This window comes from Rosa rugosa, chromosome 5, assembly GCF_958449725.1.
Source record: "Rosa rugosa chromosome 5, drRosRugo1.1, whole genome shotgun sequence".
NCBI lineage: Eukaryota > Viridiplantae > Streptophyta > Magnoliopsida > Rosales > Rosaceae > Rosa > Rosa rugosa.
In genome coordinates, this window is record NC_084824.1 from 19117433 (window position 1) to 19141771 (window position 24339).

At 37.9% G+C, this 24339-nt stretch overlaps 3 protein-coding genes and 1 long non-coding RNA gene across 17 annotated transcripts; 1 reads left to right on the plus strand and 3 right to left on the minus strand.

Annotated features, from left to right (window-relative positions):
- LOC133709013 (uncharacterized) lies at nucleotides 1-3968 on the minus strand. Its single transcript, XM_062134611.1, has 8 exons — nucleotides 3668-3968; nucleotides 2714-3127; nucleotides 2105-2225; nucleotides 1624-1936; nucleotides 842-914; nucleotides 610-700; nucleotides 452-531; nucleotides 1-303 (listed from the first exon to the last, which is right to left on the minus strand). Exons 1-8 carry the CDS (start codon nucleotides 3719-3721, stop codon nucleotides 166-168), a joined length of 1284 nt encoding a protein of 427 aa, XP_061990595.1. The 5' UTR covers nucleotides 3722-3968; the 3' UTR covers nucleotides 1-165.
- A 6874-nt stretch (nucleotides 3969-10842) lies between these two features.
- LOC133708387 (uncharacterized) lies at nucleotides 10843-17604 on the minus strand. 2 transcript variants are annotated; one of them, XR_009845808.1, is made up of 3 exons: nucleotides 17323-17604; nucleotides 12142-12222; nucleotides 10843-11880 (listed from the first exon to the last, which is right to left on the minus strand). It is a non-coding gene; the product is annotated as an uncharacterized LOC133708387 (long non-coding RNA). The 2 variants fall into 2 exon arrangements; XR_009845809.1 differs by lacking the exon at nucleotides 17323-17604 and adding an exon at nucleotides 12600-12740.
- LOC133708386 (uncharacterized) lies at nucleotides 13193-20783 on the plus strand. Of its 13 annotated transcripts, none has more exons than XM_062133845.1 (9): nucleotides 13283-13419; nucleotides 13508-15319; nucleotides 15948-16098; nucleotides 16597-17441; nucleotides 17612-17672; nucleotides 18482-18553; nucleotides 18645-18740; nucleotides 19503-19651; nucleotides 20341-20600. In XM_062133845.1, the coding sequence occupies exons 4-8, from the start codon at nucleotides 17070-17072 to the stop codon at nucleotides 19625-19627; spliced, it is 726 nt and encodes a 241-aa protein (XP_061989829.1). In that variant the 5' UTR covers nucleotides 13283-13419; nucleotides 13508-15319; nucleotides 15948-16098; nucleotides 16597-17069; the 3' UTR covers nucleotides 19628-19651; nucleotides 20341-20600. The 13 variants fall into 13 exon arrangements, 3 of the variants coding, with proteins under 3 accessions (XP_061989829.1, XP_061989830.1, XP_061989831.1); XM_062133846.1 differs by having other exon boundaries at nucleotides 13508-13613; XR_009845798.1 differs by adding an exon at nucleotides 20610-20783 and having other exon boundaries at nucleotides 13193-13419; nucleotides 13508-16098; nucleotides 16597-17352; nucleotides 17612-18553; nucleotides 20341-20403.
- Nucleotides 20784-21999: 1216 nt separating this feature from the next.
- On the minus strand, nucleotides 22000-23342 carry LOC133709571 (uncharacterized). The gene has a single exon (XM_062135353.1). The coding sequence runs from the start codon at nucleotides 23287-23289 to the stop codon at nucleotides 22288-22290; it is 1002 nt and encodes a 333-aa protein (XP_061991337.1). The 5' UTR covers nucleotides 23290-23342; the 3' UTR covers nucleotides 22000-22287.
- Nucleotides 23343-24339: the final 997 nt, after the last annotated feature.

Sequence of the window (24339 nt, forward strand, 5' to 3'; positions counted from 1 at the left end):
TAACATATAAACGAGGGATACATGCTTCATTGATTCGGTGCAACATCTTTCATCATACAAACAGTTGTACACTCGATTAAATCTACTAGTAAGATAATGTACATTATTGTATTGATAACTGACCAACACATGCTAAATGCTAGCCTTGTTACTACCAGGATTCAGTCATGCTGGGCTAGTGTTGTTTTGAGAAACTTGAACTCTCCAAGTGAAGTATTGCATATACAAGGAGTTGAGGCTCATTGATATCCCAAAACCCACTACTGATGCAAGCAATATTGAATAAACAGCCGGCACATGAAACTGGGGAAAAGAAATTGAAAAGCATTAGTTAATATCTGCATTTTCTAGATACCCAAAGGAGTAGTTTGATGTACCGAATAACTTGGCAATTTGACTAAAGATAGGCTATAAGGAAATTATTTATACTCATTGGAAGAGAAACACTCACTGTAGAATAGAAAAGGTGTACGGTGAGCGCTACAAGTCCAAACTCGAGAGCCGCATATGTCCATATATACTCCTTGATTGCTGAAAATTAAACAAGATAGTTTGACCGTTATAAACTTACAGGGTAGAGCACTAATAATTTCTGAGGCTCAATTATACCAAGGACAATGGCAAATATGGATGCCAAGAGACCCAATGTAAATGCAAATGGTGCTGCAACTACAATAGCTTGAGTTTTCAAGTCACGAATCTGCATAATGAGAAAGAATGGGATTAGCATTGCTATATTTGCTACTGATAAACCAATTCATCTGGCGACACAAACAAGTTCTGGTTTAGTTGGAGACAAATTGTTTGTTCTTAAAGTATCTTCATAGAAGAATGGACATACCAGTAGTTGCTCAAGGAAGAAGAAATAGCATATTGTGCTAATTAATACCAGTATCACGAAGTCCTGCCATGCACTGCACAAGATATAATTTAATTAGCTATAAAGGGTTAAAAAAATCACGAGTATCATATGCTTGACAAAACTGAATTCAGCCATTCAATTAAAGGATGACTTGCATGATAATAAACCCTACAAAAGACATTATCTGCTCACTGACAAATCATTGATGGTGGCTGAATTTTTTATTTTTTTCTAGAAGATTAGAAATCATATTCATGAACTCTTTGTTCTCATGCCAGGGTTCTCTCTCACTTGTGAAAATCATAGAAAGATCTACATGGACAGGCCTATGCAAGAAAAAGACAACCCAAACCTCGGCATTGATGTTAAGGTTATAGAAAATTTATTTCTGTTAGAACACAGAGCAAGATATTTATGACAGGTAGGTAACTCAAGATAGTACTTTCACAAAGATCTCCAATAATAAAAGTTAAACTTGAACATTAAAATTTTCAATCAGAGCAGGATTTGGATCCTTTTTTTTTTTTTTTCCTGATAGTTGATTTGGATTTATCTTCTAGCACTTAAAGTGGATATATCTATTTGGAGATTAATGACCATTCAATTATGACTGAACAGTGACAGATACTTCATAATAGGTTTCTATTTCTTCCAAATCTTCATTATGTAAAACCTAGTAAGGTCATGACAACATGAATCTCTAAATGTATCTCTCTATCATATTCATAAACAGAAAGGATTTCAATCCCACATTGTGTCACCTTATCGTTTCTGGATTCAAACTCTGTTGGTTCTGGTTCTGTCTGCTGGCCCTTTGAACAGAGCTCTGCACCCGAAGCAAGGTTACAGGTAAGTTCTGAACCTCCTGCCCACATACCTCGCATGTCCTGTTTCCTCTTGTGCTAAACCACTTAATTGCACAATGTTCATGTACAAGTCTGAGATCACCTTTGCAACTGCATTCCATTTTGAGTGTATTTTGTTCTTCACATTCATCAAGACAAATCCTGCATACTGCTTCTTCTTCAGGAATTTCTTCATCATCAGGCTCAACTGGAACCGGAGCTATTTGATCTGATATGCCAAAAACAAAGTTAGGGGGTTATTGACAGTGAAATCCTCTTTTACAACAATTCTGTCCTCATGAGTCAACCTTAAAAATATAGAACGTTTACCGATGGGAATAGATAAGTCACACATGCAGCATATATAAGGAACTACAATGATAAATTTACTACGTACCATCACTAGGATCTGTCTGGATGTTCTCATTTCGAGCAGCAAAAGATACGGATCTAACAATAACTATATTTCGTCCAGGCACAGACAGGGACCTTGAAACTGTAGCCTTAACAGTTTCTTTCTGCACAAAATTAACCACAACAGTCTCGATCAGATACTTTTTCTTTTTCCTTCTTTTTTGGCAATTACTTCTTTTTCCTAATCTGATGACTTCCGGATTCACAAGCCATTTTTATTGAAATACAAAGACAAAAAGAAATCTAAAAGAAGCGCAATAAATCAGATGTATTGACCTGAATTATCATATAGCACAATTCAGAGGTACCTTGCAAACCTTGAATCTTGTTCAGATATAAAAAATTTTAAAAAGAGCATAAACTAGGTTAATTTTGTGTAACATACATGCTTAGGTACATTCTCGGAAGAACTTGAAAGAAAAAAATGCCATGTAAAATCTTCAATCTTGAAATATCTTCTACCGAGATTGTAAGAGTGGAATTCTTTCAAATGATCGAATATTACTGTCATATTTTAATATAGCTTCAAGTGCAAATAAGCATGTGAAATCTACAAACCTAGGGAAGTGGAAAATTCTAGATTGCATCTTACATGTGGCTTGTGCCGTTCATTATACATCCTTGCAGAAACTGGTGTAGAAATGGATGGTGACAAATTCGATGCTGGTGTAACAGGAAGAGAGGCACACTTTGTCCAAGAAAATGCTGGTGCATTATTGGCCACTACTGGACTTCCCGGAGCTGTACTGGAGTCTGAATTAAGGAGGGAACTTTTCTCACCATCCGGCAGTATACCTTTCTTCTTGAAGCTTAAAGCCCGGAATAACCCTCCTGAAAGTGGACTACCCTTAGAGGAACCTTGAGACTGGAGTAAACCCTTGCCGCTCCGGCTATTGCCAAACGCCGCATGTCTTGGGGGTATTTGAAGTGATATATCGGGGCGTCTTCCACTATGCCCTGGTTCTGTAGGTTCTTCCTGTATGGACTTGAGATTTTGAGCACCAGCCTGCATAAAAAACAAGTATCTTAGCAGTTGGCCTTAAGATTTGTGATCATCAAATTATCAAAGTGAACTGAAATGTGACATGCACAGACAACCCATATGAGTACAATAATAGAAGGGTGTGTCAATTGCAGAATTGAGCTCAAATGACTATAAATATATAGAACAATCCATCTAGCAGCAATAAAGTGAAGCAATAATCTACAGCGTACATAAGAGTATGAATGAATCAAGATCTAGAAATTAAGACTAATAAATCAAGGCAGTTGAAATGAAGATTGGGTCTTATCACATATCTGAAATCCTAGCACCAAATTAATCCAGCTCAAATCAATAAAGCAGAACCCAAAAAGACAGTAATTGGTAAAGTGAAAAGGCAAAAACTGGAGTACCCAGTTGATGTTTTGAGGTATAAAAGGAAACCCAGAAGCCAAATCAAGTAAGAAATTAAGCACAAGTTGCATCCACCCCACCCAGCTCCCACAAATAGCAAAGTCCAAAACCAGATAGAAAGTATCCAAATTTAGAAAGAAACCCACAAACCTGAGCAGGAGGAGCTTCTGTAACCCCATTACTCACTGCTTGAGTTGCTTGCATTGCCAAGAAAACCAAAAACTAACTCCCCACAAATTAAAAAACAAAAAAAAGACTGAAACTTTTTTAACAGCAGAAGAGAGTGCAGGAATTGAAGAACATGAAAATGATCTTGATGAGGTTTTTATTTATCTATCTATTTGATTATTTTATAATAATAATAATGGAGAAGGAATATGTTAGTATTATCATACGGAGGAGAAAAGAAAATGAGAATTTCTTAGAAGAAGACAAGGGAGACACTGGTCTTCTCTCAGGTCGCGCGTAAGAAGAAGAAGACGAGGGCTTTGTTTTGTTAGTCATCAAAGGCTTTCGTCTTGTTGCCGCTTTCACTTCCATATTCGCGCGAGTGTGCCTAGTCGCTTTTAGGCCCAGAATGACCAAAACAGAGGGCGAGTGGAGTTTGTGTGCGGCGGAGGAGAGTAGGAGGAGTGACCCCATGAGTAGGTCCAACGCATTAAATTTGCCACCTGACATTTATCACCCCATGAGCGTAATTTACGTCCAACATAGTCTAAATTCTAGTTTAATTGTACCACGTTGAATTTCACATCAACTGAAAATGAAGCAATATTTTCTTCAACATGTTTTGCTCCCATTTTGTTCCCTTTGATTTCTTGCGCTCCCCTCCTTATCAACTCGGGTCTTCCTTATGATACTCATGTTATTTTCGATCAAATGCATCTCTATATTGTTTGTTATCATTTAGTTGAACTTTCTCCAACACATTTTGTGAAAGAGCGGCTTTACAGTCTCTCATATGATACTGATTATTAGTTCCCTCTTTCATACATGAAGATGATAAAGTAACAGTTCTGGAGTCTGAAAAAAGGTTCTTGGGATGGTTCACCAGAGGCTCAGGCAGTCAGGGAAGCTCTCAATCCTTGGAGAAATCGTGATGTAGAATTAAAGAAAAGAAAGAATCCTGAGTTGGATGGCCTCGTTCTTATAAGGTTAGTTGGTAGCTAGGGGATCTATAGTACTTTGTAGAGGGAAATCCATTTGCTTGGTATAGCTAAAATATTGAAAATAATAATTGTTTTTAGTTACAAGCGTATTCAGGATTCATGCATGGTGGTATAGCTAAAATATTTATTTTTCTCTCTTTTTATTTTTTATTTTTTCTGCCTCTCTCTCTCTCTCTCTCTCTCTACACACACACACACACACACACACATAAATATATATATATATACAGATCCAATCTAGAGCGGAGCTCCGCTTTGAAATTAACTTGTGAAGTTCGAGTTTTCGGTCACTTTTCGGTAGCATATCCACATCTCGACCGTTCAGTTTTTAGGTACTACTGTATAGATCATCTCTGCAAATTTTCAGCCAAATTGATGATCATTAAGGCATCTAACTCGTTTAAACCAATGAACGGACTGAATCTGTCAACCTAAACCGTACTAGCTTTAAGGCACTTATCAATGACTTAACGATCATCATTTTGGCTGAAAATTTGCAGAGACGATCTATACACTAGTATCTAAAAACAGAACGGTCGAGATGTGGATATGCGACCGAAAAGTGACTGAAAACTCGAACTTCACACGTTAATTTTCAAAGCGGAGCTCCGCTCTGGATAGGATCTGTATATATATATATATATATATATATATATATATATATATATATATATATAGAGAGAGAGAGAGAGAGAGAGAGAGAGAGAGAGAGAGAGAGAGAGAGAGAGAGAGAGAGAGAGAGAGAGAGAGAGAGAGAGAGAGAGAAAGAGAGAAAAGTGGGGTATAATAGTCATTTTAGGACATGTTGTGTGAGAATTAGAAAGAATAATGACTAAACTGTTTAATTTTAAAATTTTGAACTAAACTGTTTTTCATGCAAAAGTATGAAGAGTAACGAGTATTTAATCCAAAAAAATTCTATGAGTATAATAGCTTCTCTATTACTCGTTGGCACGTACGCTCAACTTGGTGCAGCGGATAAGCCGCCTCGAGTGTTTTTACACTCTAGGTCTTTGGTTTGAGTAGTTAGTAGCACTATTTTTTTGTCTTTTTGTTTTGTTTTTTTGTTTTTTGTTTTTTTTTTTGTTTTTGTTTCTAAAGGCCCCCAGCCAGATAAAGTTCTGGTCGACTTGATGGGCGTTGGTGTAAAGGACATCAATGATGACTGGGCTAGTGTCGTTATGGCATTGGTGAAAGGACCTAGTGGTTCTTTGGAGGCGAACGTCAATAATCTTGTTGGCTAAGTAGCACCGGATACGATACGGTGCGATATGTGAATACGGTAAATCTTAAATGTAATAGGATACGAGTACGGGAAGGATACGTCAATTATATATATATATATATATATAATACACACTTAGAAAAAAAAAACATGTGAAACATAAACAAAATACTAGTTTATCACAATTAAACATTATCAATCCAAAGTTTCTAATAAAATGTTCATAACCAAGGTTCATAACTATCAACTTCATTCAACTTGGACAACATTCTCAAGGTCTTCATCTTCATGATCAACATTAAATAAAACCCCCTCTAATTGTGGTTTATCAAGTGAGAGGTTAGCAATCTCAAGCCTTCCAACATTAGACTCTTCCAAGGAATGATGGGAGCTGGCTTCTACTCTCTTTGGAATGCTAGAAATTCTATTCGTTTTGATGAGCGTCGCTTAACGGTTGATTATTTGATTCACTCTATCAAGCTGCAAATTCGAGAGGTTGACTCTTGGGGTTTTGGAATTATGCGTAACTCAGTAGATGAGCTTTATATTTTTAGTGCTCTTGGAATCAGTGGTAGAGCCTCAAGAACACATCAAATTCATGAAGTAAATTGGTTTGCTCCTTGTGCTTTTCAATTAAAGGTTAATACTGATGGTGCTGCTCGTGGGACGCCAGGGCTTGCAGGCTATGGAGGTATTTTTCGTGATCACTTGGGCAATTTTATGGGTTGTTTTGCTGGTTCCATGGGTATTGCTACTGCCCTAGAAGCAGAGCTTCAAGCCATTATTCATGCAGTTATAATAGCATCAGGAAAAGGATGGAATTCTCTCTGGATTGAGTGTGATTCAGCGGTAGCAATTCACTTTCTTGCCACTAATAATTGCTCAGTCCCTTGGCGTCTATCTGTTGATTGGGTCAATTGTTGTACCATTCTCTCCTCTATGTAGATACGTTTTTCACATATTTATCGAGAAGGGAATCAAGTGGCTGACTGCTTAGCTAACTATGGGGTGGATCATGAGGCGCATTATTGGTGGGACTCTTGCTGACAGGACCCGCCCCGAATTTCGCCCTGAAATCCGAGGTGGCCCTGCGGGGCCCACCTTAGAGATAACTCTACCGGGAACTGGTCGAGTCACCACTAAAGTGGACTACCCAAAACAGTAACCCACAATAGGTCAGAGCCAAACAAAGAAGTGCGGAAGCAATTCATCAACTATGCCTCGAACCATGTACGCCCGACCTCAACTAATAGCGCCTGCAAACTGGGCATTTGAAACCGAAGGGCCCAGGGAAAAGTACACGAAAAACGTTAGAGTGAGTGGACAAAAATAAACAATTTAAAAGAAAAAGGATTTCATACTTTCCCACACTTATTCCTTTTAAAAACACGATGCATGCAACATTTAAGAAAAACACATTTAGCTTTAAATCCAAGGATTTCAAAACGATAAACCGACTAGCCTCGCTAGTCAAAACATTCGAAAATCATGTATCGTAAACCGAAATCTCGTTTCTCAAGAAAATAAGACCAGCCCCGCTGGTTACGATAACATCGAAATCCACAATTCTCGTGAAAACATACCAGCCCCGCTGGTTACGAAAATAACGGACTAGCCCCGCTAGTCAAGTCACGAAAAAGTATGGGGAAGAAGTTATCACCATACAAGAAGGGAGCCTCCCAGGCTCGGGTCGGAGTGTCCCACACTCTGGAGCATCCCATGCTCTGCTCTTACTCACCCACAAACACATAGTAAGCATGGAGGAGTACTAATAGGCTAGCTAGCAATAAATATGACGACCCAGGTATGGCGGGTAAAAACCATTAAAATCCAGTAAATCTATAAGGCTTCCCCATATCTCACAAGAAAATACATATGCCAATGACGTGACCCCGCACGCCAAAAATATTCTCGAAATCATAAACCAAATCTGAAATCATCAACAAGACATTCCAAATGCCAAATTCCATCGAAATCCCATTTCGAAAAATATTCAAAATTCTCAATATCGACGAAAAGAAATGTATTATAAATTTCCGGAAACCACCTCGGAAAATAATTCGTCGAAAATCACTTAAATCACAAGTTCAAATCCGAGCGAATAAAACTCACGTTCCAAAAATCATGATGGAAAATCCAAGCAATATTCCAAAACCGAAATCATATTCGAAACTAAAATAATATGATAATTAATAAAACATTATTCGAAAAATAAATGCATGCATCAATATTCAAAAACAAACGTCCACTCACAGTACTATTGGCGACCACACAAACGAGTTCCTTCATCTAGCCATAGCTCGCAACAACGTCCTGTACACAAGTACATTTCCATAAACGACAATTCGAATAAATAATTACGAACCTAAACGAAACCCGAAAATCCCTATCTTCACTACTTCTCAAATTCAACCCAAATCTCTTCCACAACACCAATTCCTCAATCAACATATTCCACAACGAAAACGAGGAAAATCCGACGGCCGGATTTCCAACAATTCCATCACAAAACACCGAACTTCGAAAAATCACAAACAATTCCAAACTCCTCCAAAATTCACCAAACTTCATATACAAGCTCTACAACATATATACAATTTAATGGACTAAAAACTGGAATTAAATCACTGCTCAACACACCTCCACGCGCCACCAACAGTGGCGGCGCGTGGGGCCCACGCGCCGGCGGCCACCACCTCCGATGGCCACCAAATTTGGACAGTAGCATCTACTCAACACACCCAACCATTCATTCAACTACAACAAGTTCCAATTTTACCTGAAAGAGATCCAATTCGGCCGATGAACACAAGCCCAGAAATTCCTCAAGAACCCTAAAATTTCAATTCATCAATTCGACATCTACACAACAAATCGTGACACAAGGCCATAGGGGAAATGATCAGTGATGAAAACCGAACCTTCGATGCCAATTTCGTGGCCGGAAACGGCCGGAATCGCCGGAAATCGACGAAACTCTCCAACTGCTACAGTGGACTTCACGGCTCAATTCCGAGCTCCACCGGTCGAGCCACCGCAAAACACCACCCCAGGCGTGACAAGGAGGAGGAGGCGAACCTGCCGGTGCCCGGATTCCGTCGTGGGTCGGCCGGAGAAGGAAGAAACCGGAGGGAGAAGAAATCGGGCCGAAGAGGAGAAAGGATCGGGGGAGAGGAGAGAGAAAAGCCGGTAAGTTTCCAAAATGGAAACTTACCACAGTAAATTGGCTATTTATAGAAACTTACCATGAACAGTAACCATGAACAGTAACTTTACTATTTCGCTTATAACTTTCGCATACGAGCTCCGATTTTTACGTACCACATATCCACGCGCTCGGTTTAACGTCCCCTACAACTTCCATGAAGAACATTTTCTCAAATTTTGACCCGAACAAAAAGTCGACTTTTAGGGCCACTAAAAGTACTAAACCGAAAGTAAAAGTGAAAGTAAAGGTCGTTTACCGTCCAAATGACTAGTAAACGGGTGAATTTGGGTTCGGGACGTAACACTTGCCCTCCTTGTGCTTCGGCTGCCTTTGTTCACAATCTGCAAGGTTTACCGAATTTCCTTATTCGCTAATTTTGTGGTGCTTGATAGACTTCATGAAAAGGTGGGTTTGGGTTATGGTGATTTCTGCTGCATGGTTGTTGATGAACTATAGGTGTGTTCCATATATGTGGTTGCTGCGTGGTCACATATATTTGCATGGTTACTGCATGTCCTTCTTCTTTCCATCAGTTTGTAACTATTGCTTACTGCTCATTTTGAGTACTTTACTTCATTTTGTTCTTAGAGAGGTTTTGGTTTATGTCCCCCTCTCTCTTCTTGTAATTTCTTTTCTTTTATTAATAACATAAAATAGAGGGATGGGCGGTGGGTTCCCGGTTGCGATTGCCCCCTTTCTTTCGGGATTGTGGGTGGGTGCCAGTCACCCCAAATCGGCTATCGCAGAGGAACTAATATCGCCTAATCCTCTATTTAATTTATAAAAAAAAAAAAAAAAAAAAAACTCATCACCTCCAACATCCCACATTTGAGTTACACTTTCATTGTAGTTTGGGCTTCTCCTAGCTAAAAGGCGAAGATTGGTATGCATAAACACCAAATCTTCCGCTCTTTGTGGTGCTATCTTGTTCCTCCTCACAGAGTGAATGAAATTGTAAGTACACCAATTTCATTCACAACATGAAGAAGAACAAGGTTGACCTAGAACCTTAAAGGCTATGGCTTGGAGAGATGGTGCCGAAGCTCCATGGATAGCCCACCATGTTATTAGCTGCATAATAAACTTATCCTTCATAGCATCTCCACTTCCAAACTCTTGCATACACATAGAAAAATTAGCAAATTCTATGTTAACTCTCCTTCGATCATCTTCGATCATTGGCAAAGTATCTAAGGATACAATTTTTCCTCTCCCTTGTAATCTCTAAATCTTTGTGGGGAGCAACCCGATTAGTATCTTCACTAAGCCATTCCGAACTATAATATAAAATAAGAATAAGTTAATTTACATTACAATTTATGAAAGATTAAACAAACAAGCAAAAGGAGAAACACATGTTATACTTACTTGGAATTCAATGAACACTACTCAAAAAAATGCCTATTTTGCGACGGCAATTTGGGCTTTTGCGACGGAAAAAACTTTTCGCCACGGAAAAATGAGTCTTTTGCGACGGAAATATTGGCGTTGCAATAGGTGGCGTCACAAAATCCATTTGCGACGGTAAAATGCCGTCGCAAAAGATAATTGCGACGGTATTCTCTTGCCGTCGCAATAGCTAAACTATTTGCGACGGGTACTTTGCCGTCGAAAAAAAGATATTTTATTTTAAAAAAAAGTGGGGTGAATTGGTTGCGACTGATACTTTGCCGTCGCAAAAGAATATTTCATTTAAAAAAAAAAATGGTGTGAATTAAGAACATGCAAAAGTTATTAAGATATATTAATATTGTAATGAAATTGTGCAATACAAAATGTCATAAACATACAAAATGCCACTCATAAACATTCCAGTTTGGTATACATAAACTACACCAAATCACATAACATACTTATACTATGTTGAATCGAACAAACCATGAATTACTCAAGCTGTTCTTTAGCATACTGAAAGTTACAAAAGGTAGTTGAATCATTGTCTGCATCTGCCCCATATCCTCCTGAAAATGACAATCGATCCGTTCAAGGCTATAGTGCCCGATCAGTTCAAGTTGGTTTAGTACTGCACTGTGGTCTAATCAATTCACAGTTTCATTTATAAAAAGCAGGACATATGATTTACCTTTCATTTCCCTTTGTTTGCCATATGAAAAGAAAAAAAGGAAATGCAAAACCTGTATAAGGAAGCCACCCTGCTTAGGCTGCAATTTAAGCCAGACCAATACAACTTAGGGTAACATTAACTTAATTCACTGGTTATTACACTATAATTACCTATTGACAGAAGAAAATCATGAAGTCTACAACTTGATTCACTGTATAATCAGTGTATACATAGACATAGCATGACAAAAGACAACCATTAAGTGAGGTAATTTCCAAATTGAACCCAAAATTAAAGAGAAATGGGGAGCTCACAAAACCTCAATGATTTGATCCAGTAACTATGAAGCAACTATGATATTAGTAATGTTGAATTCTATTTTGATGAAAGTAACTATGAAGCATGCTAGTAAAAATTTACCTGCATCCACGCAAGCCTTAGGAGCAACCAGAATTGCCTCCACCAACCTCCCTTCTTCTAAACTCTACTCTTCATGCTCAACCCGGTGCTGTTCTTGGAGATTTCCCTTAATGTAATCGAAGTTGCATACAGAACTAGTGATGATTGTTGTGAAAATGATTCAACAAGAGCATCTTTCTTTTCTGAGAGGAGTAGACACTTTCAGCAAAGCTGTAGTCAACAGATATAAGATCAGCTAAAATCTCAGCGGGGTTCTCACGATCTGGGCAATGGTACCTGTTGAAAAATCAATGATTAGTCAATACTTTCATAACTTTACAACCCCAGGTTGAATCATGCTTGGTGGGCAACACAATTTTCCACTTAAAAGAGCAACAAAATTTTTCCAACTAGCTTCATATATATGCTACAAGATACACATTATAACTATATATAAGTTCTGAAAAGCCAAGAATACTATCAGTTTACATACACAAGATGACGTTAGCCATATATAAAACGTGATATCTAATGGCATCATGAATAAGTAAAAGCTACCTGTCCAGCCGAGTAGATCTTTTAACATAATCTAACCTCCCAAACTTGGTCGGTTGCATGCTGCATAAGAGGAGCAATTACCTGGACATAAAGGAAAGCATCAGCAACAAAATTACTTGGGAAACCAGAATCAGGAACTGCAAGAATGTAAGGTAGGCTGCGATGCAACATGATCCCAGTGAATTAAAGCTGCAAGAAAATGAATCTATATATGGCCTCAATGGTTTGGCTAATTAGATGAAGAGAAACAACTAATATGAGGTAACATAAATCTTTTATACAAACTTTTTGTTGAGAAGCAAGAAACTTTATCAAATCAGACTTTTAAAAGTACAAATATCTGTAGGAATGTCTTGTTTTATTTACTCAAAACATGAAACCACTAGACCAAGGCATGATATCAAAGACCTCTTCTTTTAGATTGTAATGGAAAAGGCAACCAAGATTAGACCACATACAATAGATTCATCGAACCAATTAAGAATCAACTATAAGGTTCACTGAAATTGTTTGTACAAGGGTGGCATGCCCCGGTTGCATCTCAGAGATGAAGGCAAGTACAAGGGTTACAAGTTTTCTGCCTCAATAGATTATTCTGGTGCATATATTCAAATGCAAGGAAGAGCTAGAGCTGCACCCCCAAAATGTTGGTGATCGAGGAAAGTACATGTCATGATCAAGATCGAAAAGACCAATGTGGCTGGCAAAAAGGAAAAGCTATCTTTTGAGGGCAAGATTAATCGTAATGAAAAGCAACCAAAGTATTTTAACAAAGGAAAGCTCGGGAGTTGAAATGGGTGTAGTGGGCCAAAAGATGAAATGAATGGTGGTATTGGTGTTTCTCCATCTAACTAGCAGAGAAGTGCAGAAGGATACAGTCAGCGAGACTCATCGGCGGGTAAAGTAAATAAAGGAATGTAGCAGAAAGGCCTATTGATCGATGATATTACTAATGCCTACTTATTCTAAATATACGAAAGACAAACTTACTGTTCACACCTGTTCATTGAGGCCGGAAAGGACGGTGCTGTCCTCAATTTATCTTTTTTTGCGGCCCTGCCATTGGGGGTCGAAAGGTCGGTTTTGCCCTTTCTTTGCACCCACAAGTGTGATGCGCATAAACAGATGGATCTGGAACTGATCGATCTGCAGTCTTCTGACTCTGCAACTCTGATCGTGGATCTTCGACAGCCCATCAGCCTTCTCTCCGTCGATACCGCGAAGGTGAAGTTTCAATTTCATCCGAGTAATCAATCCTCGCTTTGCTTCCGTCTCCAGGTTCCTCTCTCTCTCTCTCTAACTATATCCATGCAGCCCCTTAACCAATCACACATACAAGTTAACTTTGATCTTGAACTGATTGCAGATTTTTCACTCATATTCAGCCTGAAGAAGATCTCAAGTCCCTGTTTGCGTCCTTGGCTGCTCAGTCACACAACGACGGCCAATTCATCTATCCTTCGGTTTTTCAGGTCAATTGCTTTACTTCCTTTCCTTTTGTTCTGGGCATGTTTAATTTTATCGGTTTCATTGATTTCTGAGCTGAGTTGGACAGAGAGTGGGGGTTGATTGGTTCGATTAGGTTTTGGGTGTCCGCTATTTGGTTTTTCTGAGGAATTTGTATTTGATTGATTGCAGATAGCGGTTCTTCTCTTCTTCTTTTCTGTGTTGCAAGTGTAGTAGCTACCTCTGTCTTTGAAATAGATGTTGTGCTTGAAACAGATCTTATCTTTTCAAGTTACACAAGTCAACTTGAACATGAGCTGTATAATTTGAGAATTTAAATGGACATCACACTCGAGTTTATGCACAACATCTTCCATAGTTTGAACTTGATAAATGAAATCTGCAGTAAATGTCTGAGTTTGGTTATTTGCATTTTTAGTGGAATTAAAAATTTAAGCATAACATACAGCTAACATTACCATTGTCATATGCTAGGAATTTAAAATAGATGAAGAAGAAGGAAAAAAAAAAATAATAAGAAGAAAAAAAAAAGGAAAGAAACGGGTCTGTACACTAGACTGGATTGCAACCTTTTTGCTGGGCCATTGTTTTTTATTTCTGAGCTTTGGTTGTTGATCTAGAGCGTGAACAGTGTTATTTGGTGTGAGCTTGAGAAATCTGTGACTCTCTGTGTTATTAGAACCAGTGAGAACTTGATTGCAATCAAGGATATATGTAGATGGACTTCAATCTTAAAATTTCAATTGTTTTCTGTAGCGTAGTTGAACTTGGATGGCTTTTCTGGGTTGTTGTTTTTATTGGATTGCAGTATTTAGAGGAGCTAAAAATTTCACCTTTTTGTCGAGTTTCTAATTCCTTTCATTGCTTGATAACCTATGTCTATACGCTTTTTTGTTTGTTTTATTTGAATCGGAAGAGATTTTAAAACCGATGACATTGTCTGTGGCCCAAAGATGATACTGCTCAAAATTGCAAAGTTTGAGCGTTTCTCAGTAATGGATTTGTCATATTGTATATAAATGTGTGACTTGATCGATTTGAGATTCTTAATGGCAGGTCCCTCTATGTATTTTGGTTTGAGATAACATGACTATTCACTTCTGCTTCCTTCTAATTGGTTTGAGATAACATGTCTAATCACTTCTGCTTCCTTTTAATTGGTTTGAGATAATGCAGTGAGTCATTTAGCTGGTATTCCTTGAGCTGCAACTTTTGAATTGTCATAAACATTAATTGGAGGAATTGGTTTGGGTTTGTTTTCGGGTGTTATTTAATGAAAGCCAATTAAGAAACCAGCCTTATGATAAATTTAGATCGACTATTTTTGTATCTTGCATTATTTACTATACAACTAAGTTTAGACAATTAAGTCTTCTGAATTTTGATCAATACGACTAAATGGATCAAATATATTTAAAATGTTGATATATTTGTTAGTTTATGATCATTACAGAACCCCCAAGATATTGTTTTCTTTGTTTTTTCAATATAACAGTATGTGTTCTTTAACGGAAAGTACATATAACTTTTAGTTACTAATATTCAGAACTGAGAAACTTAGTCTTTTATTACTGCCGATTCAAAATTTAATGTAGTAACAGCAATATGCAGATTATTTAAAACTATTGACTATGAGCATATTTATAAACTTGCCAAATGTTTATGATAAAATTCTTTTGCCAAATGTTTGTCATCAGAGGTGATCAACTTGGTAATTCTCTTGCCTTTTCAAATCGTATGTGAACTGATTATTTAGTTGTAACACGTTTTATCAAAAACATTGATCGAGCTTCTAGACATGTTCATATTCAAGAACACCTCTTTGGTCAAAATTGTAGACATGTTCACATTGGTCGTGTTACCTGTTTTGAAACATTGTCTCCAACATTCTTTTTGTTATGGTCTTCAATTAATTGAATTACTTAGTGAATCCGTTATAGTCTTTAGGAATGTAAATCTGGTCTCATTATTTAGCCAACAATGTTTAAACGTTGAACATTGGAGATCAGGTCTCATAGAGTCTAATTATTCATGATCAATCATTCCATTTATGCTTTGATTTTTTTTTTACACTATAAATTCATATAAGCTCTCATTATAGACATAGAAGAATCAATAGGCTATTCTGCATACCTCTTTGCAATCATCACTTAGCTCTTTGTATCAAACTTTTATTCGTTGTTTAGCATCTGCTCTTCCCTTTTAATCTTGGTCACAAAGAACTTGGGGCCAGCAAGAGGAATTCCTTTTGAATTTTTTCCCCCAGTTTTTTGTGATTCACTGAAGCTTTAGATAGTTGGTTTTTGTGGATTTGTGGTTTAATCACAGATTCTTTTCAGGTGTTCAAATTTGCAGTTTATCGATTTCCTAAGTTTTAGGCTTTCTTCTTTAGCATTGTTTTGATCGTTCATTTGTCAAGGAGAGTTTCAAATTGGATTGGGGTTTGCAGAAGCCTCAAGGTTTCACCGATTGCTTTTGAGCTTGAACCAGGTAATTAAAACATTTGTTTCTATGTCATTCGCTTTGCAGTTGGCATTACATTTATAGAGTTGCCTCTTTGTTTCATTTCAGCAAGCTTGGTTGAAACGGTAGGTTAATCACTTGCAGTTTATAAGTATATGACCTGTTTTAGCATATGCCCAATTCATTTTTTGCATTTAATTGCTTAAAATTGAAGTCTTCGATCCTTCTGAGCCTGTTTGAAGTTTTCAGTTGGTGGTGTCAATTGGGTTTTGGTGATTTTTTTTTTTGGGTACTTATTGTATCTGGCTTGATGTGGGTTTGAATGTTGATATGGAAAATGGCTTCCTTTTGATCATTTGTGAGCTACTGTAGTTGTATTTTTAATGGAAAATAGCTTATTGTGTGATTTGTGATTATGGGTTTTGGTTAGTATTGATTGCAGAATTGATTCAAAGTTGAAACTCACTGTGGATTTTGCAGAATTGGTTAATATTTAATATCTTAGACATGTTGTTTCTCTTGCAGGTAACTAATAGTTTGGATCAACTCCAACTACAATTGGAGCAACCACTTTTTTACACCTACTCCAGTTACGCTGGCTTAGAACTAAACCTTTTGTAAAGCTACAACTGAAGCAGCTAAACCTGTTGTACAACTAGCATTTCTGAACCAACCTCAGTAGCAACTTTGTTAACCTATTTTACTAACACACTTTCGTCACGTTAACTTTTTGTATAAAAAATCTTTCACTCTTTTCAATAGAGCGGGTATTGTAATATGAAAGCTTGCAAGTTTTATAATATGAATGCTTGATGAACTTGAGTGAAATCCGCTGTCTTGCTTCTACACTGCAATTAATTCTTCCTTCATACAATTTGACAATGCCAACAAATCAAGTTGATAAAATACCAAATTTATTTCCTGCTCAGTTCTTAAAAATTTAATATCTAATTTCATCAATTAAATTTTCAACTTCCACAACTTTCAAGCTAAATGTCATGGAAGAATCAAATTGCAATCAATACTCCTGCCTCTCCAACAGTTCAACCATACTCTGTACATGCTCAATTATATTCTTCTCCACAAAGAAACTCTACAAGCTCTACAAGATACTCTACAACGGCATAACTCCCGCAGCAACGCGCGGGCAATTTTTCCTCGTAATATACAAAAGCCCGGTTACTGTTACTACTGTTCATAAGGGACGGAAAAGACGATTTAGTCGCTGTTTGCCATTGGTGTCCGGCTCACCTTTTACAACTCCGATCGTCTTCTTCAGCGGTACGCCGATCTATTTCTCTATCTCCCATCTTTTATTCTGCTATTTCCAATCCAATCAAACCCGTTTCAGAGAGAGTCGAGCAGACAAGGTAGCCTTGGAAAAACTGATCCTTTAGAGCTTTTACCTTCTTGGGCTTTACTCTGAACTTTTGTTCTGAGTCTCTTTAATTTGAGATATAAATACTGGGCTGAGCTGAAAGCAAATAGGAGGGATTTCGTTGTCAAAGCTTTTGAATTTTTGATTTGTTGTGATTGTTAGGTTGCTGGGGTAGGAAAGAGAAGAGGAGAGATCCAGGATTGTGGTCGACCTGTGGAGGAAGGTTTGGGTTTGTTTTCTGAATTTGGATTTTGGTTTTTATCACAATGATCGACAAGGGTGAAAATTTGGGTTGTACTTTTGGTTTTTAAACTTGAAATGTTTTTTTTTTTTTTTTTTTATTGAATTGTCCATAGGTTCATTTTGGTTTCTTCATTTTCTAGTGTGCGGTGAGTCTAGAGGTTGTACGTATTAAAAGGGTGGGGATTTGGAGTGCAGACTCTGTTGTTAAGAATCCTAAGTAATTGTTTATTTGCTGGTTTGCAAGTTCAGAAGTTTGGAGCTGGGCCAATATGTTTGTAGTTAATTATTATAATGTTTAGTATTGATTAAAGGTGTTTTGCTGTTAGAATTGATCGAAGGTCAACTCAGATACTGCTCTGCATATAGCTTCAACTTAGTTATCCAGTTTTGTTAACCAAAATTGATAATTTATTGTTTGTTGCTGTAATGCTTATTTTGTGTTTTGGTTCCACAATCAACTTTCTCATTCATATAACTTACTCTAAGACTTGTCATGGATCCTTAATGCTATCTGTGTAATGCCGAATGCCACAAATTAAGAGCCATCAAAGTGCCATTATCCAGTAATTACCCCAGCAATGTCAAGCACTCCTCTTGATGCAAGGGTTATAGTATTCAGGTAAATTAGCTAAGGTGACCACTGATGCATGTAGCTTTGATTACAAGACACTACATGTGTCAGAGACTAATAGCTCAGGAAAAGCATAGGTTTCAAGTCTAGACAAAACCCTCAGAAATCAAATGGCCAAAGAGATATGCAGTGAAAGTCCTTGCTATTTTACCTTACAGATTCTGAGCTAGATAAATCCATCCCGAAGCCCACTTCCGCAGTCGGAAAGAGTCTTCCCGGTGTTGAGCTCTGTAAATCTTTTTGCTCTGCTACTGCCTCTTACTTGTTTAAACCTGCCCCTTTCAATTTTTTTGACTTGTTATTTGGGTTGTGTATGTGCAGTGAATATGAAGTTTCTAGATTGGTATTTGAAGATCGCATTCGGGTCGGCTCTGATTGGAGCTTCCATGGAGTTTTTCATGATCAAAACCGGCTTCTGTGTGAGAGCTCTCCTTTTCATCTTTACCCTTTTTCTTATTTTTCTTTTCTCAATTTTGACATTTGTATTCCCTATTTTACTGTTTGGTAGGGAATGATAGAGTTGAGGTAATCATGAATAGTATAGAAATTGTTGCTTCAGTTTATGACCAAGGATGGGTAATAGTATATGTCAGCATGTGAAATGTCCTTAAAAGTTTGATCCTTTCTAACAAGGATGGATTAGATTGTATTGTGCCTGTAAAGGTTGTTCATGACTCTGCTATATTTACAGACATTTAGTAGGATATGGTTCAGATGACATTGTATAAGAATTGGGTATAAATGGCACATTTCTGGTTGAACTTGACCTTAGATATGTTTTCATTGACATGGATTTTAGTGAATTTTTGGACCCTTTGAATCGGCACCTGTGTTCAAAGTCAGTCAATTACCAATTGTAATGGTTACTCTCAAGTGGTTTTGAGGATTGATAAACCTGGATACTCAACATTGACAATGGTCTCCGCTCAGTAATTTCTTCTACATATCTTGCTCCCCTATTGTGCCTTTTTGATTTTTTGAGCTCCCCTACCCTATCAACTCAGTTCTCCCTTATGATACTCATGTTATTTCTGACCAATTGCATTTCTAATTTATTTGTTATCATTTAGTTGAACTTTCTCCAACACATTTTGTGAAAGAGCTGCTTTGCAGTCTCTCTGATATTCTATTTTGTTTCTTGCTTAATCTAATTCTTAGTTCCCTTTTTCATACATGAAGATGATAAAGTAACAGTTCTGGAGTCTGAAAAACGGGCTTGGGAGAATTCGCCAGAGGCTCAGGCAGTCAGAGAATCTCTCAATCCTTGGAGAAATCGTGATGTGGAAGCAAAGAAAGAATCCTAAGTTGGATGGCCTCGTTCTCATAAGGTTAGTTGGTAGTTAAGGGATCTGTGGTACTTTGTGGAGGGAAATCCATTTGCTTGACACAGCTAAAATATTGAACATAATAGTAGTTTTTAGTTACAAGCGTATTCAGGATTCATGGTCGGTTGTAGGCAATGACTGTGTGGATGAATCGACATCCTAAACCTTTTTTTGGGGTTCAAAAAAGGAAAAAGAAAAGAGAGCACCATATTGTTTGATCTGCACTGTTTTGCTTCAACCAATCACAATAATATACATCACAGATTTTGTTCTTTTTGGTTGGCATATTTTGCATAATTGAGTGATTTGAACTACTATCATTTTGTACAAAAGTTGAATGATATTTGAGAGCATTATAATCTGTCAGCTCAGCTTGAATTTGCCTGGCGGGAATAAAGTATAACATGACATCAAATCTTATTTTATGAGAATGTCTGTTGGTAGCTCAGCCTATATTTGTGATCTAGTTCTGTTTATTACACTAGGGTACTCCACAACCTTTTTTTTTTTTTTTTTTTTTTTAAAACCCCACCCCATTCCCACCGTTGATGGGGCTCGAACTCTTGACCTCTTATATATGAGACCAAAGTCTTACCACCCCACCAAACACACACACCCGGGTACTCCACAACCTTGTGTGGACATAAGTTTGCTACATTAACAGTTGAAACTGTTTTCTTGTGACTCTGCAGGAAGAAGATAATATATGCAGGATAGTTTTTGAGAAATACTTCCAAGTAGGACACAAGTGAGGGGTGACCTTGATCATATTAAACAATTGTTTCATTCCATTTGAAGTTTTGTAGTTTCTATTATTCTTGTCATGGAAAAAACAGTCTTTCTGACAATTTCTAATTGAATACCCAAGGTCGACCCTCCATAGTGCAGTGTTCATTGAAGAAATAACATATCTTTAACTTGGCTTTAATGAACTTCCCTTTTTTTTCTTTTTTTTTTGCAGTGATGTAGATCATCGATCTATCTGAGAAAATAGAGTGTTCATTGAAGAACTAACATATCTGTAACTTGGCTTTAATGAACTTTTCTTTTTGTCTTTTTGCATGACATAGCAGTGATTTAGATCATCGACTATCTGAGAAAATATAAATTTTAATATTCACCCAGAACCTCAAAATTTTTGTAACATTCAATACGAGAATCAAACGTTACACATTCATTGTTGTTTTCAAAGATTTCAGTGTAGTTTTTAGAGCTCGTACCTTTTCGTGGCAACTACCACCTTATGATTTACAAGGAATTTGACCATCTTTCCTTCACTTAAATCATTTCCGAGGACTGCTGCAACATAAGAAGCAAAATGAAAGACAACAAAGGCATCGTGTGATTTCTTGGCTCTTTCTTCTATATGAATGGATGAGTCCAAAGTTACTGTGAAAAATATGAGAATTATGTACTTTTTTTTCGATGGAGGAAAATAAATAACATAGGCTACAAACAGCCTCCTCTAACACAACCTAGACCTAGTAGATCATGATAAAATGCATTCGTAGTAGATATAGAGGTAACTGGTAAGGATCGATTCTAGTAGAATGTCCCAAATTTGCAATTGAATCAGCAAGGAAATTTGCTTATCCTTAGATGTGCTTGAAAGGTATGTGGTTGAACTTTGAAGCAAGATTAACAATGTCATGAAGAATCATTCTGATACGCCAAGGGAGACCGATTTTCTTGTTGATACAGTTAATTAAAATATTTGAATCTCCTCCTATTTGGATGAAATTGAAACCATGTAGACAAGCTGCCTGAAGACCTGCCCTTAGTGCTAATGCTTCAGCAACAAGGACATCAGTACGACCAATATTTCAGAGCTGAAGCCAGACTAGGGTTACCATTAGCATCTCTAATAACAAAACCAGAAGCACCATTCTGATTAGAACTGGGCCATCAAAATTCAGCTTAATATGATTAGCCTGAGGAGCAATCCATCTGAAGTTTTCTAATATTGATTAGTCATGTTGGCTGACAAATGATGAACTTGAGTATGATTTTTATCTCTGAACATTTCTGAAAATAAGTTCATTTCTGGAATGTCAAAGAGAATAACTTAAAACAAGGATATCAGAAAGGTTTTTTCTCCTAGTTTTTAGATATTCATGTACTAGACCCCATGCGTTGGTACCAGCAAAGAAAAATTGTTGTCATCAAAATCATTTCACCAAGCGGAACATCTTAACAGAAGTTCTGAATATTAAGGCATTCACATTTGAAACCTAAAGTATCAGTGTTTTGGATATTATGGAATTAATAAGCCTAAACTGAATATAAGATTGAAATCATAATGCATCTTCAAAACAGGGGCTTTGTATAAATAGAAGTCAGTACAAACCTCCTAGAAGGTTACAACGCAGGCTAATATGTCATATTGCTGGAGAGAGAACTTATGGCAACTTTGTTCCAATTTACATAGTTACAATGAAACTAGAAGAATGTAATTTCAAAATCAAAGATATGGAAATGCAGAAACCACAATGGCACTGTAATATTCAGTGTTGAACTAACAAAAATCATAACTGCAATACGATAATGGCCATCTGAACATTCAAAATTTCAAGCCAGAAAGACTCAAATCGACAGCCATGCTTGCTCAAATATATATCGAATCCCACTTCCATGCCGAATCACTCTGCTGCATTCTTACTCCTCTTAGCTTTCTTCAGCTTTGCTTCTTCACTCTTCCTCTTCTCCTTGTCGACAATGACACCATCATTTAACTCATCCTCATCAAGCACCTCCCCAACATTTCTATCCATATACCTCACTTCACTAATCCTACCCTTCTTCTTACCCACTTTCTCATTCTTCACCACCTCTTTCTCGCTCCCCTTAACTCCCTCAATCTTCAACAATGTCTCATCCGGCACAGCCTGATACACCGGCAGCGCAAGTGACTCCAACAGCTTCAAATGAAACGACCTCACACCGCCCCAATTCCTCGGAACAATCTCCACAATCCCATCAACCGCGGCAACCACATTCTCAACAATCTGCTCAGCACTCATCGAAGTCCTGGCCACCCTCACAACACTACAAGTCCCAGTACTCAAGAACAACATGGCCGACTCGATAACCCTATCCACCTGCTCCTTCCAGTTCTTCTGTTGCAAGTCCACCGGCACCGGAATCATCCTCTTCTTCTTGAAGAACTGCTTCCCCAGAAGCCTGGGAAGCAACGGCACAATCTGCTTATCAGCCAGAAACGCATCGTACGACTCCATCAGCTTCCGCTTGGCCTCAAAAGACTTGTAATCGGATTTGAGCTTGGAGAGCTTGAGTGTTTTGGTGATGGGTAAGTTGTGGGTTTTGATCCTCTTGTCGATTTGGTCCTTGGTGAGCTTGGACTTGGGGCCGTCGTCGTAGATCAGGCAGAACTGGGTGGATTCGGAGAGGAGGGGATTAGGGAGAGGGATTTTGAAGGCGTTGACGCGACCCTTTGGTGGGATTTTCTTGAGGGTGAGGACGAGGTAGGTGAATTCGTCGGAGGAGTCTAAGAGATCGTCGGGGTTCTGGGTCTGGGAATTTCTCCATTTGAGGAGGGCATTGACGGCTTTTCGCACGGTGTTGGGGTTCAGTTTGGTGGGTGTGGATTTGGAAGGTGGAGGAGCTGCGGTGGTCGCGGCCATGGAAAGCTGGGGGTTTAAGAGAGGGAGGGAGAAGAAAGTTGGCGTTCCAGGGTTTTAACTGCTTTGTATTTGTTTATGTGTTTGGGCCTCTATATTGTTGTTGTTGGGCCTTTGGTGTCTGTAATATTTTCTCTTTAATAATAGTTCTTGTTGTTTGATAAAATAAAATAAAAATAAAAATAAAATAAAAACATTTCCAAGATCTGAAATAGAAGGCATCAGAAATGCATCTACTTAATTTTGTATAGCTAAGCAGATGTTTGATTTACAAGCTAGTATTTAATAACCATTAGAACTAGCTGCTATTTTTTTTTTTTTTTTTTGAGAATAAAAGAAATTCATTAATCCAAGAAATTACAATGACGGGGATGACGTTGTTAAATCCCAAATACTCGACTAGAGAAGAGGAACTATCATACCCCAAATGTAGAACCAGCGGTTAAAGAAACCATGAGCCGATAGGGGCCCAACTCTAACCCTCAGCCTTTTCCAGGAGTCCCGACACATCCTTATAGCCAACCTCAAGAAGAAACAATCCCCTTCCGACACCATATACCAAAACCGCCAGTATATGTGTAGGGGCGTCTCCCCATTACATTGACAACAAGAAAACATCGAAATTAAAACCAATAGTCCCTAGAATTGACACCATAACAATGGCACAACCACAAAACCAAGACACCAAGCCCTCGCTCAATTGAGGAATGACTAATTAAACCTAACCAAAACCAAACAAAAAACCTAACAAACGACAACAAAGACTGCAGCAATCAACTTTCCTCATCCTGATGCTAGCTCCAGCAACTCGGGTTCATCCGCAATAGACTCAGGGTGCACAGCTCCGGTAAGCTCGACTCCAATAATGACACGCCTTGGCCAAAGACCACCTCCACCACCAACCCCGTGGAAAGATCTTGAAAGCAATCAAGCCACCAACAATCTGAGCATATACCCGTAGGACATCAATTTCAGATCACCCAAAGTTTCCCCCAATTCCCTCTACTCACCAGCCACTAAATCCCCTCCAAAACTGATGTAGCCTTCAAAGAT